The following is an 18,758-nucleotide window of genomic DNA, read 5'->3' as shown; positions in this document are numbered from 1 at the left end:
TCTGACGCTGGAGAGGACTAAGGCATCTAGGGTCTTTGCTACGTGCAAATACCCATACATGGGAAGATGCAAAAACAACTGTAACTAATCGAGTAAGATGGCGATGCTCTGTGAAAGCCCTATGCTCCCAAGAGGAGTAACAGGTTATTCGTAACGGGTTATTCTGAACGTAAATTCTCCGTTAGTTTTCTCACTTTCTCCTTTAAGTTGCAACGGAGAAAAGACAAAACTAGTGAAAATGTTCATTCAGAATGACCGTCATTGCGACGCTGCGGGTCATCGAAGCCCCTCTGAGCTAAACACATGGTTTCACATAAAAACGGATTATTCCCATAAAGTACTGACATCCATTAGTAACACAGACTAATGAATGTATAGACTACAAATGTTTCTCAGCTCTTATCTTCGAAAAAAATTGAAGCAATTGTTCACTCAAACTAAAGTTTATAAAAATATAATCATTTATGAAGTTATTATTCACCGAAATGGATGTTTTGGTTAATTTAACTTGTAGAATACACGATAAAGTCGAAAAAAAAAAATAAAAGGATAGCCGCCAAATTGTATAAAAACGAATAAATTGTTTTCAAAGTCGAGTGATTTCACTAGTCCCAGTTATCCGTGAGTTAGACGACTAGCCCCAACATCACTTTGTGTGACACCTGTTAGGAACAGAAAATGAGAGATTTTGTTGTATATACATTTATTAGTCTATTGGTCTGTTCCTTTACTTTTGAAAATAGTAAAACCGGCAAAAGTAGTAAAAGTTGTTAACTGCTACCATTTGTATGGTGTCTGAAATAAAGGAAAGCTTTTCGAGTAAAAAGTGGTAAAACTTGAAGATTCGTGCAATTAAAGGAACATAGCTTATGTTAGTAATACAAAAAATCTTTACTTTACCATTGAGATTAAAAATGCATAGCTCTCCGAAGAATAGAACAACAATGACGACATTGAGTTTTTTTAGACTTCCTTCAAAATGTGTGTGAGCTTTGCGGTCTTAATCATTTGTGGTTAGGAAAATATAAATACAAATAAATGTATTTTTAATCGTTCAACCAACGAAATTTCATCTCAGATTTCTTTTCATTTACAAACAGAAGTGAAGAAAAAGAACACAAGATGGTCAAAGATCGCTTAAAAGAATTGAAAAACATTGAAGATGTCTCAGAGGTTGATGGTGTTGTCCGGGTTGATTTTGAAGTCCAAAAAGGGCCATCGTTTATTGAACCTTTAATAAAATTGGTAAGTTAAAAAAGAAATTTGATTTAAAAGGAAAAATGAAATTTTGAAAAGAGGAAAGAAATGAGGTCAAAGTAGTCGTAAGATATACTGCCCAGCAAAAAAGTCCTCCCAAAATCATGGGTTTTGTAAGCGATTTTTGGCTGCCGTAACTACTCGCAAACCCCCTTTCTTCCCCATTATTTTTACAAGGGCATGTCGCACTCAGTTTGTAGTTATTTTATGACCACTAGAATAACTAGTTATTTTGTGGCCACTTGAAGTTGAAAAGTAAGTTGAAAAAATTCCATTTTTAGAACACTTGATGTAGAGATTTTTTTTTAATTTCATCACACTTCTTACTTTTATTTTACTATATTTTATTTCGCTCGCTGAGTTTATCCATTATCCACTTGAGTTTCTTTAATTAAAACTGCGATTGGAAAGTTATTTTATTCTTATTAGAGTCTTAACTTAAAATTTATAAAATAAAATTTAAAAATTTTCTGGTAAATTCAGATAAAAAAAATAATTGTTGAACAACATATTTTTATTTAATTTGCAGGGGTTCTGATGCATAAATTCTGTAGTAAAAAACGGGGTTTCTTGGATTTTCAACTTAAAACGGACATAACTTATTTTTTCCACAACGGACTTTTACAGCTTATTTTTTATTTAAAATGAAAAAATGCATAAAAATTATGGTTTGTTCGAAAGACATGATTTTCACATCTTAAATAAAAAATAAGCTGTAAAAGTCCGTTGTGCAAAAAAGAAGTTATGTCCGTTTTAAGTTGAAAATCCAAGAAACCCCGTTTTTCACTACATTTACCGTTATAAAATTAAAAAAAAACGAAGTGACCAAAAGAAACCAGAGGTATTTTCGTCTTCCATGCACTCCCACAAAACTGAATAAATGCACCAGAACCCCTGCAAAAAATTTTTGTCATCTTTTGTAGCACAGTGTAATTTTTTGTCTGGTTACCCTAAAATTTGTAACAATTTTTGCTGGAAGTCGTCTGTTAACACAAAAGTCTAGCAAAAGAGAACGATTCGAGAGAGACATTTTGACAGTTCTTTTAGTGAGAGTTTGTAAATTCTTGCTGCACGCAGAATAATATATGTTAGAAATATGTTTGGATCCAAACAAATATTTGTTTGGGACTGATTACAAACAAATACATGTTTGGATCCAAACGTAATTTGTTTGTGTCCAAACAAATATATGTCTGCAACATATTGTAACATATCTCAATTTAATATGTTTGGGTACCAACATATTTTTTATGGGTGGAGAGGATTTTTGTCAAAGAGAGTAACACCAGGGCTCTCGCAGCTGCGGAATGCTGGTTTATAATAAAGAGCTGTGTGCATGGTGTAATGCAGAGCTGAGCAAAATCGAGAGAGAGGCAAATTTAAGGAGAATTAATATTTAATTTTTCTTGATGCTTCATTACTTATTTAAACATTTTTAAACGTTAATGTTGTCTAAAATCGTTCACAATGCAAATTATTAAAAAATATAAATAACAAATTGCATAAACTTTTAATTGTTTATGGTTCACAAAAAACTAAGAGTACGTTTTCTCAATTTGCCTACATATGTGCTAGCACACAGGCGTGCTCACCCCTGGTGTAATGCGTAAAACACGTGTGTTTCGTGCTTTGTTGTTGTTAACCAACGTAGCAAGCGAAGAGGAAAAGAAAAAAATTTTAGTAATTATGTTGGTCTTTTTCATCAGTGTTTTAGAGAAAATCGCTGAGTAAAGACGGTAGAGTGAATGAATAAATTAGTTCTTTGTCTTTTCTTAAAGAAATTGTGCTTTTTAGTAAATTAAATGTCCAATACATTTTATAATTGAACCAAATGGAAATATTTTATTGGACAAGGAAGAAATCGCATTTAATATTGGTAATTACATCAATATATTTTTCATATAGTACATATATTGCTCTGTTCCAGAACATGCAAGAAGCTACTATTTTTTACTACGATAACAATTTTTCTTTTATAGGCCGTTTATATATAACAAGGTTAACCCGGAATCTATTGTGAATAATATTTCATATAAAAAACAACTAACAACAACATTTAAAACAGCTTTACGTAACGCTACACAACATTTTAAAATTTCATGATTTTTGGTCAAGTTGGGATACCGTGATATGGGGGTTATATGAAGACGTGGGCCTATACCGACAATTTTCTGTTGGAAAGTTGTATGCCCCCAACAAAAACTAAATACTAAATTTAAGACATTCGGTGGGATATTGGAGCCAAAATCCGAAAATTTGTGGAGGCAGTTCTATGGAGGCTTTATGAAGACGTAGAGCAATACCGACAAATTTCATTTGGAAACTTGTATACCCCCAACGAAGACTTATTAGATAATTTCAGCCGTTTCGATGGGATATTGAGGTAAACAATCTTCAAAATACTCAGATATTTCGGTGTTATAATCAGACTAAAACCTTCAAAGTACCGAAAATCGGATTTACCGTTCTATGGGGGCTATATCAAAACGTTATATCGGTCCACGTTTTGATATAGCCCCCATAGAACGGTCCATTTTGAATACCAAACATACTAGGAGTAAGAGAAACTTCTATACCAAATTACAAATACATATCTACATATCTTAAAAAATGCGAGCTGTATCTTGATTTCAACAAACGGACGGACAGACGGGCTTAACGACCTATGATTTTTGCAAGTGAAAAAGGAAAGCCGAAGACTCGAACCCACACAACCACCACTATGTGACATATTTAGCATTTGGTAAAGGCTCATCAGACATATCGGCTGTGTAGCGGCTGTCGCTGTCAGCTAACTTTTCCTCTTTCAAATGCAATTTGGTTTTTACAAAGATGGATATTTTTCCATTCCTTTGTATGACTTCCATGACAAACGCTTAGCGTAGCCTTTGGAAGTTATGAGTTTTGATATTGTCAAACATATCAAAGGCTTGTGCTAAGTCAAGCGCCTCCATCACTGTTCTCTTACACGGCTTTCTCTGGTTGAGTCCACAACAAATATGTGTTGAGATAGTGTGTAGCGCCGTTGCCGTGCTGTGCTGCTTACGGAATCCGTGCTGATGATCGGCAACTATTTCTGACGCTGGAGAGGACTAAGGCATCTAGGGTCTTTGCTACGTGCAAATACCCATACATGGGAAGATGCAAAAACAACTGTAACTAATCGAGTAAGATGGCGATGCTCTGTGAAAGCCCTATGCTCCCAAGAGGAGTAACAGGTTATTCGTAACGTGTTATTCTGAACGTAAATTCTCCGTTAGTTTTCTCACTTTCTCCTTTAAGTTGCAACGGAGAAAAGACAAAACTAGTGAAAATGTTCATTCAGAATGACCGTCATTGCGACGCTGCGGGTCATCGAAGCCCCTCTGAGCTAAACACATGGTTTCACATAAAAACGGATTATTCCCATAAAGTACTGACATCCATTAGTAACACAGACTAATGAATGTATAGACTACAAATGTTTCTCAGCTCTTATCTTCGAAAAAAATTGAAGCAATTGTTCACTCAAACTAAAGTTTATAAAAATATAATCATTTATGAAGTTATTATTCACCGAAATGGATGTTTTGGTTAATTTAACTTGTAGAATACACGATAAAGTCGAAAAAAAAAAATAAAAGGATAGCCGCCAAATTGTATAAAAACGAATAAATTGTTTTCAAAGTCGAGTGATTTCACTAGTCCCAGTTATCCGTGAGTTAGACGACTAGCCCCAACATCACTTTGTGTGACACCTGTTAGGAACAGAAAATGAGAGATTTTGTTGTATATACATTTATTAGTCTATTGGTCTGTTCCTTTACTTTTGAAAATAGTAAAACCGGCAAAAGTAGTAAAAGTTGTTAACTGCTACCATTTGTATGGTGTCTGAAATAAAGGAAAGCTTTTCGAGTAAAAAGTGGTAAAACTTGAAGATTCGTGCAATTAAAGGAACATAGCTTATGTTAGTAATACAAAAAATCTTTACTTTACCATTGAGATTAAAAATGCATAGCTCTCCGAAGAATAGAACAACAATGACGACATTGAGTTTTTTTAGACTTCCTTCAAAATGTGTGTGAGCTTTGCGGTCTTAATCATTTGTGGTTAGGAAAATATAAATACAAATAAATGTATTTTTAATCGTTCAACCAACGAAATTTCATCTCAGATTTCTTTTCATTTACAAACAGAAGTGAAGAAAAAGAACACAAGATGGTCAAAGATCGCTTAAAAGAATTGAAAAACATTGAAGATGTCTCAGAGGTTGATGGTGTTGTCCGGGTTGATTTTGAAGTCCAAAAAGGGCCATCGTTTATTGAACCTTTAATAAAATTGGTAAGTTAAAAAAGAAATTTGATTTAAAAGGAAAAATGAAATTTTGAAAAGAGGAAAGAAATGAGGTCAAAGTAGTCGTAAGATATACTGCCCAGCAAAAAAGTCCTCCCAAAATCATGGGTTTTGTAAGCGATTTTTGGCTGCCGTAACTACTCGCAAACCCCCTTTCTTCCCCATTATTTTTACAAGGGCATGTCGCACTCAGTTTGTAGTTATTTTATGACCACTAGAATAACTAGTTATTTTGTGGCCACTTGAAGTTGAAAAGTAAGTTGAAAAAATTCCATTTTTAGAACACTTGATGTAGAGATTTTTTTTTAATTTCATCACACTTCTTACTTTTATTTTACTATATTTTATTTCGCTCGCTGAGTTTATCCATTATCCACTTGAGTTTCTTTAATTAAAACTGCGATTGGAAAGTTATTTTATTCTTATTAGAGTCTTAACTTAAAATTTATAAAATAAAATTTAAAAATTTTCTGGTAAATTCAGATAAAAAAAATAATTGTTGAACAACATATTTTTATTTAATTTGCAGGGGTTCTGATGCATAAATTCTGTAGTAAAAAACGGGGTTTCTTGGATTTTCAACTTAAAACGGACATAACTTATTTTTTCCACAACGGACTTTTACAGCTTATTTTTTATTTAAAATGAAAAAATGCATAAAAATTATGGTTTGTTCGAAAGACATGATTTTCACATCTTAAATAAAAAATAAGCTGTAAAAGTCCGTTGTGCAAAAAAGAAGTTATGTCCGTTTTAAGTTGAAAATCCAAGAAACCCCGTTTTTCACTACATTTACCGTTATAAAATTAAAAAAAAACGAAGTGACCAAAAGAAACCAGAGGTATTTTCGTCTTCCATGCACTCCCACAAAACTGAATAAATGCACCAGAACCCCTGCAAAAAATTTTTGTCATCTTTTGTAGCACAGTGTAATTTTTTGTCTGGTTACCCTAAAATTTGTAACAATTTTTGCTGGAAGTCGTCTGTTAACACAAAAGTCTAGCAAAAGAGAACGATTCGAGAGAGACATTTTGACAGTTCTTTTAGTGAGAGTTTGTAAATTCTTGCTGCACGCAGAATAATATATGTTAGAAATATGTTTGGATCCAAACAAATATTTGTTTGGGACTGATTACAAACAAATACATGTTTGGATCCAAACGTAATTTGTTTGTGTCCAAACAAATATATGTCTGCAACATATTGTAACATATCTCAATTTAATATGTTTGGGTACCAACATATTTTTTATGGGTGGAGAGGATTTTTGTCAAAGAGAGTAACACCAGGGCTCTCGCAGCTGCGGAATGCTGGTTTATAATAAAGAGCTGTGTGCATGGTGTAATGCAGAGCTGAGCAAAATCGAGAGAGAGGCAAATTTAAGGAGAATTAATATTTAATTTTTCTTGATGCTTCATTACTTATTTAAACATTTTTAAACGTTAATGTTGTCTAAAATCGTTCACAATGCAAATTATTAAAAAATATAAATAACAAATTGCATAAACTTTTAATTGTTTATGGTTCACAAAAAACTAAGAGTACGTTTTCTCAATTTGCCTACATATGTGCTAGCACACAGGCGTGCTCACCCCTGGTGTAATGCGTAAAACACGTGTGTTTCGTGCTTTGTTGTTGTTAACCAACGTAGCAAGCGAAGAGGAAAAGAAAAAAATTTTAGTAATTATGTTGGTCTTTTTCATCAGTGTTTTAGAGAAAATCGCTGAGTAAAGACGGTAGAGTGAATGAATAAATTAGTTCTTTGTCTTTTCTTAAAGAAATTGTGCTTTTTAGTAAATTAAATGTCCAATACATTTTATAATTGAACCAAATGGAAATATTTTATTGGACAAGGAAGAAATCGCATTTAATATTGGTAATTACATCAATATATTTTTCATATAGTACATATATTGCTCTGTTCCAGAACATGCAAGAAGCTACTATTTTTTACTACGATAACAATTTTTCTTTTATAGGCCGTTTATATATAACAAGGTTAACCCAGTGGGTCTGGGTTTCAAATGTCATTTCCATTGTATATACTTCAAACAAATCCTCATAAAGAAGGTTAACCCTGCAAAAAACTATAATATAAACGCCGTATTATGTTATCGGAAAAAATAGAAAAAATTAGTAGATTCTTGCAGTTCTGCAACAGACATCATATGTATATTTGAAATATAATGTACCTACATATTTATTACAATATATGTATAATCATTTGATTCCAGACTGGTGCATGTGTTTTTTGTGGCTTTTGGATTTGTATTTGTTTGCATCCAAATATATATTTGTTTGCAGGACCCAAACATATGTTATGTTTGGGCCTGCTTCCAAACAAATATATGTATGTTTGCTGCAAAATATGTTTGGGACATATGTTAGAGCTGCCATTTTTTCTGTGTGTGCAAATCCTGTACAACATTTTCTTTGGTCCAATTTCGATAGGACTTATCGCATACAAGAAAAATCCTGAAAACCTAAAAATGTGAACGTTGACCGCGACTTATTTGAAAATCCCTCCAGCGATTTTTTTCTTGTTTTCGGATTTTTTCTGATCTATGAACATTGCTGTTTAAGAATCCGCGAAAACTTCCCAGGTGTAAGCAACTTTTATTTAAAGTTAGTGAAGGCACACCGTGATTGTGGAACAACATTTTCGGTTCGGGAGTTGTCGTGCGCACCAACCACTACACATGCTGGCAGTAGGGGTTTTCTGCAGTTTTTTCGGTTCATTTTCTCAAAATGTATGGACTTGTATGTATCATCATAAAGGGGCCTTGACTGCAACAAATTGCAAGAAAAATCAAAACGATTTGAGAGGAGATCCTAACCTGCACTTTTCCCAAATTTGGTACCGGAGGTATCCGATCTTTGTCTCGTAGAAATATTACGATGTCCAAGTATGGACCAAATCGTTTACTGCTTCGAGAGTTATCGTGTGCACCATTTCAGCGAAAACTTTTGAATTTTTGTAGGGAAGGTACCCAAAGGAGTGGACCGATAAGGCGCATCTTTGTAATTGCTTTAACTTTGGGTTAAATATTACGATTGCCAAATTTTGGATCGAATCGGTTTATCCGTTCCATCCACATCCACAACACATGGTGCCATAGCGGGTTTTTACAGCTTTCAGGCTATTTTCTCTGGAAGTATGCACTTGCCCCTGATGAAACTTGAACCGTTGTATACAAGTTGTTACAACAAAAATCAAAGCGATTCGAGAGCAGGTCCTAAACTGAACTTTTCAAAAATTTTGTGTGGAAGGTACCCGAAGGAATGGACCGATAGAGTCCATATTGGAATCTCATCTATGTCTAATAGAAACTTCACGATATGCAAAGTATGGACCAAATCGGTTACTCTCTTCAAGAGTTATCGTGCTCACAAATTTTCCGAATATTAAAACAACGACCATGGGATTAAGCCTGACTATTTTGAAAAACAAAACAAAACAACCCTCCTAGCAAGAAAATATATACATCAAGTTTGCCAACAAAACACCCAAATATTTTTTGAATAAATTAGTTTTGTTCTTTTTTCAGGTTGATGCATGAAAGTAACATGAAAATTATTTGTAGACGAAAGTTGTTAAAAGAAGAAATATTCTACACAAAATTTCACTATAAGTCCCAGAACAAACTATATATCTAAGTAAAATACTTTGTTAAGAAAATTACGTTACAAAATTAGATATTATAGGTAGAAATTATTTGTTAAACTTTTAGACTCTTAATTAAAATTTATTCCATACTGAGTCAAAATCTCCTAAAATATTTCACTTTTTGGGGATTGTGTCAATAGAAGAAATGTTCCAAATTAAATTTCATTATGAGTCTCTGATCAAAAGAAATTTTTAGCTATAATATTTAACATCTCCAGAAGCTTTCGCTTTTTATATATGATTTAGGACCATATTCTACCGTTTTTATTCACATTTTCGTTATCTGCGGTCACAAAATATATATTATTGACGTTTTTCATAATAAATTCTTTCAGAAGATTATGTGTGCTCGATCCAAACTGTTTTTGAAATATGTATGGTGAATATATATAGGGAAAATATTGACAACCCAGATCGGACTTTGTAACATTACGTATTTTAGTACTATAAACTAAAATAAAGTCATCAGGATAAGCCGTAGGTTCCTGATATTGTATGTGAAAATTCGGGGATAGTCTACGGCTATTTTCCAGTGAATATATATCTGACATACGAGTCCTTACATCCATGATTTTGGCATGGTCCTAAATACTATAATGATGGCAGCTACAAATTGACTGACGAAATTACAAGCATTTTCATTTTAACGATTTCTGTTGGTAACACAAAAAATCTGTAGGAGAATGCCACCACTGTCAAAAGAAACAAAATAATAGTTTGAATTTGTTTATGGCGTTCTGTATTATTTTAGCAGAAATCACAAACCAAAAAAGAGAAGCAAACAAGGAAAATCAATTGAATTTTGGCCTTAAGATGGTTTTCAATTCTCATAAATCTGTCATTATGTGTGTTCGTTTACTCAAAATTTCTACGAATTGTTGCTGGATGTTGTTCGTTTACTCTACAGTGCAATGCAAAAGACATTAGTCGATTACAAGAAGTTACTGGACTTGTACAAATTTGTACAAATTATTGAGTAAACGAACACACCTAATATTCATCACAAAATCGTTCGTAAAATTAACATCAACGTAGGAAACCTTTGTCATATTCTACCATTTGCTCTGTTCCAGAACCTGCAAGAAGCTACTATTTTTTACTACGATAACATTTTTTCCTTTATGTTATCGGAAAAAATAGTAAAAATTAGTAGATTCTTGCAGTTCTGGAACAGACCAATTATTTCATTTATTTCAGTACTCTGAAATATTATCGGAATTCGAGGAAATGAGAACCAATACGGACACACTGAAATCTATGCTGGAGGCACAAAATGCCCACCTTTTTAATGGTAAGTCAGGTACAATTTTTTCGGTAAAGTAAATTGAGTTTTTGGGAAATATGGGTAGAAAAGAATAGGTAGAAGCTCTGTCCTCTCCGCTCTCTCCCAAAAAGTCAATTTACTTTACCGAAAATTGTGCTCGTGTATGTGTGGAATATGGAAAGAAAAGTATAATTTTTTTGCAAACTATAATCTAAAAACCAGACATGTATTTTCTCGCCGACAGAGGATGAATTCAATAAAGTTCGCCAGCAGAATCTCAAACTTAGTAATCGTATAATTGGCCGATTTAAAAAACTTGAATCCAAGCTACCCAAGGAAAAGGATTTTCGCACCAAGGCACGTATGCAAAGAGCTCTGTACTATGGATATTTTCACCTATACGCTCTGTTGTGGGAACGACACGAAGAAATTCATCAAAAATATGACCAACAATTGAGGAAAAATTTACAAACGCAATCAAAAATCTGTAAGTATTGGCAAATGATTTCGGTTTTTAGAATAAACAATTCATTTTGGTTATTTCTCATTTTAGTGAATTATAATTTGACAGAGGAAGAAATTGAGACTTTAATAGAACATGGACAAGTTAATTTGTTGATGGGTAATGTAAGTATTAATCGCTTTGTAAGTTTATTGATAATCATTATAATTTATTTTAATACTATTGTTACGGAATTAGATTTGACTAATCTCCGTGTAGACGTTGTTTTATTTCCCAGTACGATTTGTACCAAATAAAACAGGGTTCGTTTTAGATTACGTTTCTACACTGCTTTATTTACTTTATTACACTTATTCGTAACCGACTTTAATTACTAAGCACGCAGCTTGTCTCTAGTTAGCACGCAGCTATTCTTTTACCGATCTGTTCAGTTCAACGCTCAAAACACAACTACTCGTCATTGCCAGTTCCAGTGCATTTATATCCCAAAGTCTCCCTGTTCGAGAAATATCTAGAGCATATGGCAACACCTCGAATCTGTACAACGAACACACAGACGCACATTCGCACTAAGCGAACAACCATACTCACATACATACATGGGGGATGATCAATGACGTAATTACAACAACAAATAAGTGTAAGAAAAGAAGTGACAAACTAAACAATAATTACATGACTATGGCAAAACAAAATAAAAGCACATTAATGAAAGGTAAAGTAACATCCAGAATAATGAAGAGAGTTCTACATGGTAGTTGTTGCTGCTTAAATAAAGTAACTGCGTAATAAAAACTTTACGTTACAATTCAAATTTTTAAATTAACGGAAATTAAACTAAACTAACTTAAACCTATCAGTTACATTCGTAACATTGCCTCCCGCTTAAGCCTGTTCGTCCCGAATAGGCACAGTTCCCTCTCGGTGGTATGGGCATTGGTAACACTGCCTCCCGCTTAAGCCTGTTCCTCTTGACTAGACGCAGTTCTCGCTCCGTAGTGGTGGCAACCGATTTAGATGTACCCTCTACTGTGTCAGCTCTGGACTTCTGCTCTTCTGGACGACGTTGCTTTCTCTCCAGGAATCTTGACGTTATACCTTCTTTCTTTGTGGTCACCTTCCTAAGTGCCACCTGGTCTTCATCGGACTTGTCCTTCCTTGTTGTACGGCCGCTTTCCGATGGACCTTTCCTCGACGCACATCTTCGCTTTTTCCTCCTCGTTGCGAGATTTTTCCACTTTCCTACGGGCCATTTGTCGGCGGCTTCCACCTTCAGCGTATGGACATCGACAGCGATCTCGCCGGATTCTGCCTTTGGGCGATGTTTGTTTTTCTCGTTGTAGCCCACATTTATCGGTATTTCCACATTGGACCAAGTCATCACACGGTGCTTTATGTCCAGATTGATATCGAAGGCAATCATGAAGTCTACACCAAGTATAACTTCGTCCATAATATCGGCCACTACAAAATCGAAATTTACAGATTTTCTACCCATGCTCAGCCTTTGGTAGGCCTTTCCATGCACCGTTCTAGTCTCGCCTGTGGCCGTCCGCAATTTGACTCCATTTAACGGCAATACCTTCCCTTTTACCAAATCCGGTCTAATAATGGACTTTGTTGCACCGGTGTCCAATGTCAAGGTACGCAATACACCATTGACGAAGCCTTTAACCGTCAAGTTGTGATTCTTCTGCTGGACTATGGCTATAGAAATTGTGGGACCATCGTTTTCATCCTCTGCCACCGGCGCCTCGTGATTAGCAGAACTTGCTGTATCTGATTCACCTGATGTCTCTCTTTGCAGATTCTTGGCCACCGGTTGGTCGTCGCTTTTTGAAGGCGGTGAGGTGGATCTGGGCCTTGCTTGTCTCAATCTGCATTCTCGGGCCAAGTGTCCAGTTTTCCGACAGTTGTAGCAAGTCTTTCTCGTTTTACCAGCCCCTCGTTTCACACGCATTAGTGCATCCTTTAGCGGATCGACAACGGTCTGGGAATTGTTGTCCTCAACTTGCAGCCTCCGCACGTTGTAAGCTTTAGGTTTCACCAGCATCTTCGCGGTTTCTTGCGCCAGGGCAAATGACACGGTTTCTGCAAATGTTCCTATCGGTGCCGCATACGTCGCAAATTTTATCTCTGGATCGCGAATACCACTTGCAAATGTCTCAATCTTTATGCGGTCCACCAATGGATGTGTCTCTCCTGGATATGCCAACTGCACCAACCGCTCTATATCAGCCGCAAAGTCTTGTAAGGGCTCATTTGGCTTCTGAACTCTTCCCCTAAGTTCCATTCGGTAGATCTCTTGCTTGTGTTCACTACCGTATCTACGTTCAAGAGCAGCCATTATATCTCCATAGTTGTTCCTAGAAGCGGCGGGAATACTCTGTAATACGTCAGCAGCATCACCCTTCAATGCCATAAGGAGTGATACCGCCTTGTCGTTGTCGTTCCAAGAATCTCTAGCAGCCAATGTCTCGAACTGTAATTTGAACACATTTAAAGAGGTTGAGCCGTCGAACACTGGAGGCTTGATTTTTATCGTGTTATGAATAGCTCTCACTGGGCCACCTTTGATTTCCAGTTCCGACATTTTCCTCTCTATGCCCAGAATCTTCTCATCTTGAGCCAGAAATTTCTCGTCAACAGACAAAATCTTTTTATCCATCTCTTTAATTTGTACCTCCATGTTTTCTACTCTCTTTTCAATCACCATCGTGATGTTTTCGAGTTTCTCGTTAATTGTTCTAGAATTTACCTCTAGTTTCTCTTCCATGCCCTTAGAGATTTTCTCTTCTAATTTTTCCTCTAATTTTCTGGAATTTTCTTCGGTCTTTCTGGATATTTCTTCCAACATTTTACTGGAATTTTCTTCCATCATTCTACAATTTTCTGCCTTCATTTCCATCATAAGTCTGGAAGTTTCTTCGCTCTTTCTGGAATTTTCTTCCATTTTAGCATCTAATTTCTCCATCATTTTACTGTTGTCAGATTTCATTTCCAGCATCATCATAGCCAGCATTGATTTCAAATCGTCACCCCTGGCAGCTACCGACGAAACTTCCTCAACGCTGGATTCGCCCTTTGCCGATAACTCGACTTCCTCCTTACCGTCGAACTCATATTCATCGATGTTCATTCCACGGCGCTCGAACTCTTCCAACAAGCGTTTTTGTAGTTCGGCCTTGTTGCCAGTAGAACACAACTCCCACTTACTTAGCTCCTTCTTCAAGTCTTCCACTCGTAGATCCTTAAACTTCATTGTAGGATGATCGTAATCTCACTGCTGACACCAATTGTTACGGAATTAGATTTGACTAATCTCCGTGTAGACGTTGTTTTATTTCCCAGTACGATTTGTACCAAATAAAACAGGGTTCGTTTTAGATTACGTTTCTACAATGCTTTATTTACTTTATTACACTTATTCGTAACCGACTTTAATTACTAAGCACGCAGCTTGTCTCTAGTTAGCACGCAGCTATTCTTTTACCGATCTGTTCAGTTCAACGCTCAAAACACAACTACTCGTCATTGCCAGTTCCAGTGCATTTATATCCCAAAGTCTCCCTGTTCGAGAAATATCTAGAGCATATGGCAACACCTCGAATCTGTACAACGAACACACAGACGCACATTCGCACTAAGCGAACAACCATACTCACATACATACATGGGGGATGATCAATGACGTAATTACAACAACAAATAAGTGTAAGAAAAGAAGTGACAAACTAAACAATAATTACATGACTATGGCAAAACAAAATAAAAGCACATTAATGAAAGGTAAAGTAACATCCAGAATAATGAAGAGAGTTCTACATGGTAGTTGTTGCTGCTTAAATAAAGTAACTGCGTAATAAAAACTTTACGTTACAATTCAAATTTTTAAATTAACGGAAATTAAACTAAACTAACTTAAACCTATCAGTTACATTCGTAACATTGCCTCCCGCTTAAGCCTGTTCGTCCCGAATAGGCACAGTTCCCTCTCGGTGGTATGGGCATTGGTAACACTGCCTCCCGCTTAAGCCTGTTCCTCTTGACTAGACGCAGTTCTCGCTCCGTAGTGGTGGCAACCGATTTAGATGTACCCTCTACTGTGTCAGCTCTGGACTTCTGCTCTTCTGGACGACGTTGCTTTCTCTCCAGGAATCTTGACGTTATACCTTCTTTCTTTGTGGTCACCTTCCTAAGTGCCACCTGGTCTTCATCGGACTTGTCCTTCCTTGTTGTACGGCCGCTTTCCGATGGACCTTTCCTCGACGCACATCTTCGCTTTTTCCTCCTCGTTGCGAGATTTTTCCACTTTCCTACGGGCCATTTGTCGGCGGCTTCCACCTTCAGCGTATGGACATCGACAGCGATCTCGCCGGATTCTGCCTTTGGGCGATGTTTGTTTTTCTCGTTGTAGCCCACATTTATCGGTATTTCCACATTGGACCAAGTCATCACACGGTGCTTTATGTCCAGATTGATATCGAAGGCAATCATGAAGTCTACACCAAGTATAACTTCGTCCATAATATCGGCCACTACAAAATCGAAATTTACAGATTTTCTACCAATGCTCAGCCTTTGGTAGGCCTTTCCATGCACCGTTCTAGTCTCGCCTGTGGCCGTCCGCAATTTGACTCCATTTAACGGCAATACCTTCCCTTTTACCAAATCCGGTCTAATAATGGACTTTGTTGCACCGGTGTCCAATGTCAAGGTACGCAATACACCATTGACGAAGCCTTTAACCGTCAAGTTGTGATTCTTCTGCTGGACTATGGCTATAGAAATTGTGGGACCATCGTTTTCATCCTCTGCCACCGGCGCCTCGTGATTAGCAGAACTTGCTGTATCTGATTCACCTGATGTCTCTCTTTGCAGATTCTTGGCCACCGGTTGGTCGTCGCTTTTTGAAGGCGGTGAGGTGGATCTGGGCCTTGCTTGTCTCAATCTGCATTCTCGGGCCAAGTGTCCAGTTTTCCGACAGTTGTAGCAAGTCTTTCTCGTTTTACCAGCCCCTCGTTTCACACGCATTAGTGCATCCTTTAGCGGATCGACAACGGTCTGGGAATTGTTGTCCTCAACTTGCAGCCTCCGCACGTTGTAAGCTTTAGGTTTCACCAGCATCTTCGCGGTTTCTTGCGCCAGGGCAAATGACACGGTTTCTGCAAATGTTCCTATCGGTGCCGCATACGTCGCAAATTTTATCTCTGGATCGCGAATACCACTTGCAAATGTCTCAATCTTTATGCGGTCCACCAATGGATGTGTCTCTCCTGGATATGCCAACTGCACCAACCGCTCTATATCAGCCGCAAAGTCTTGTAAGGGCTCATTTGGCTTCTGAACTCTTCCCCTAAGTTCCATTCGGTAGATCTCTTGCTTGTGTTCACTACCGTATCTACGTTCAAGAGCAGCCATTATATCTCCATAGTTGTTCCTAGAAGCGGCGGGAATACTCTGTAATACGTCAGCAGCATCACCCTTCAATGCCATAAGGAGTGATACCGCCTTGTCGTTGTCGTTCCAAGAATCTCTAGCAGCCAATGTCTCGAACTGTAATTTGAACACATTTAAAGAGGTTGAGCCGTCGAACACTGGAGGCTTGATTTTTATCGTGTTATGAATAGCTCTCACTGGGCCACCTTTGATTTCCAGTTCCGACATTTTCCTCTCTATGCCCAGAATCTTCTCATCTTGAGCCAGAAATTTCTCGTCAACAGACAAAATCTTTTTATCCATCTCTTTAATTTGTACCTCCATGTTTTCTACTCTCTTTTCAATCACCATCGTGATGTTTTCGAGTTTCTCGTTAATTGTTCTAGAATTTACCTCTAGTTTCTCTTCCATGCCCTTAGAGATTTTTCTAGAGTTCTCTTCTAATTTTTCCTCTAATTTTCTGGAATTTTCTTCGGTCTTTCTGGATATTTCTTCCAACATTTTACTGGAATTTTCTTCCATCATTCTACAATTTTCTGCCTTCATTTCCATCATAAGTCTGGAAGTTTCTTCGCTCTTTCTGGAATTTTCTTCCATTTTAGCATCTAATTTCTCCATCATTTTACTGTTGTCAGATTTCATTTCCAGCATCATCATAGCCAGCATTGATTTCAAATCGTCACCCCTGGCAGCTACCGACGAAACTTCCTCAACGCTGGATTCGCCCTTTGCCGATAACTCGACTTCCTCCTTACCGTCGAACTCATATTCATCGATGTTCATTCCACGGCGCTCGAACTCTTCCAACAAGCGTTTTTGTAGTTCGGCCTTGTTGCCAGTAGAACACAACTCCCACTTACTTAGCTCCTTCTTCAAGTCTTCCACTCGTAGATCCTTAAACTTCATTGTAGGATGATCGTAATCTCACTGCTGACACCAATTGTTACGGAATTAGATTTGACTAATCTCCGTGTAGACGTTGTTTTATTTCCCAGTACGATTTGTACCAAATAAAACAGGGTTCGTTTTAGATTACGTTTCTACAATGCTTTATTTACTTTATTACACTTATTCGTAACCGACTTTAATTACTAAGCACGCAGCTTGTCTCTAGTTAGCACGCAGCTATTCTTTTACCGATCTGTTCAGTTCAACGCTCAAAACACAACTACTCGTCATTGCCAGTTCCAGTGCATTTATATCCCAAAGTCTCCCTGTTCGAGAAATATCTAGAGCATATGGCAACACCTCGAATCTGTACAACGAACACACAGACGCACATTCGCACTAAGCGAACAACCATACTCACATACATACATGGGGGATGATCAATGACGTAATTACAACAACAAATAAGTGTAAGAAAAGAAGTGACAAACTAAACAATAATTACATGACTATGGCAAAACAAAATAAAAGCACATTAATGAAAGGTAAAGTAACATCCAGAATAATGAAGAGAGTTCTACATGGTAGTTGTTGCTGCTTAAATAAAGTAACTGCGTAATAAAAACTTTACGTTACAATTCAAATTTTTAAATTAACGGAAATTAAACTAAACTAACTTAAACCTATCAGTTACATTCGTAACACTATTAACAATAAATTCTTATTCTATTCATGACAAGACAATGCTTTGCTAATTCCTTTCGATATGTATTTTAGATATTAGCCGACACCGAAGCAACTAAAAAGCAACTTCAAGACTTAGAAAATCGCTTAGATGAATTATTGAAATTGGAAAAATCGATTAGCGAAGTACATGGTTTATTTTTACGTTTACAGAACGTGGTTGTGGAACAGGTAAGAAGTGTAAATGCGTCATGATTTTAATTTTAATTCCTTTCGTTTTGTAAGGGTGAAATAATGCAACGTATTGAAACACATTTTGAAAATGCCTGTGAATATGTCGGTGAAGGAGCGAGACAAATAAAAATCGCTGCTGCTTTACGCCAGCAAACTGTTGCTGTAAGTATTACATATCAGAAGTATGAAATTGATATTTACTGATCACCATTTTTTCACAGAAAAAGGCCAAACTAATTATTATTGGAAGTGTTTTGTTAGTGATTTTACTGCTGATCATCATTAACAGTATCCACTGTTTTATGTTCTGCAAGAAGAAATAATACACCGAGATTCGTGGAACCTTAAACAATGTTTACCATTATGGCCTATTGAACAGTGACTTCTCCACTTTTAACACATTTATACTATCAACCCATTGGATTTATATGCATCGATTGTTAAATTTAATTTTACATTTAAATAAACATTTACAAAGCGTCTGCCGAAATGAACGTATTTTGTAACTATATAGAAGTGTTAAAACCGGT

At 36.5% G+C, this 18,758-nt stretch overlaps 1 protein-coding gene across 2 annotated transcripts; it reads left to right on the top strand.

Annotated features, from left to right (window-relative positions):
- The first annotated feature begins 1,113 nt into the window (after nt 1-1,113).
- Nucleotides 1,114-18,718, top strand: LOC141399383 (syntaxin-4-like). 2 transcript variants are annotated; one of them, XM_073978048.1, is made up of 8 exons: nt 1,114-1,245; nt 5,433-5,577; nt 10,454-10,547; nt 10,765-11,007; nt 11,074-11,147; nt 18,088-18,225; nt 18,280-18,390; nt 18,450-18,718. In XM_073978048.1, exons 2-8 carry the CDS (start codon nt 5,455-5,457, stop codon nt 18,549-18,551), a joined length of 885 nt encoding a protein of 294 aa, XP_073834149.1. In that variant the 5' UTR covers nt 1,114-1,245; nt 5,433-5,454; the 3' UTR covers nt 18,552-18,718. The 2 variants fall into 2 exon arrangements, with proteins under 2 accessions (XP_073834149.1, XP_073834150.1); XM_073978049.1 differs by lacking the exon at nt 1,114-1,245 and adding an exon at nt 5,329-5,345.
- The last annotated feature ends 40 nt before the right edge of the window (nt 18,719-18,758 follow it).

The sequence above is a fragment of the Musca autumnalis genome, unplaced genomic scaffold, assembly GCF_047663935.1.
Source record: "Musca autumnalis isolate F117 unplaced genomic scaffold, ASM4766393v1 scaffold_3, whole genome shotgun sequence".
NCBI classification, from domain to species: domain Eukaryota; kingdom Metazoa; phylum Arthropoda; class Insecta; order Diptera; family Muscidae; genus Musca; species Musca autumnalis.
The sequence above is the reverse complement of the archived record's forward strand: the minus strand, read 5'-3'. Positions and strand labels throughout refer to the sequence as shown.

Bases quoted from the DNA above. Each gene is read 5' to 3' on its own strand.
- LOC141399383 (XM_073978048.1), top strand. From the start codon at position 5,455: ATGGTCAAAGATCGCTTAAAAGAATTGAAAAACATTGAAGATGTCTCA. The intron at 11,148-18,087 runs GTAAGTATTAAT...TATGTATTTTAG, and splicing joins TTAATTTGTTGATGGGTAAT to ATATTAGCCGACACCGAAGC. The intron at 18,391-18,449 runs GTAAGTATTACA...ATTTTTTCACAG, and splicing joins TACGCCAGCAAACTGTTGCT to AAAAAGGCCAAACTAATTAT.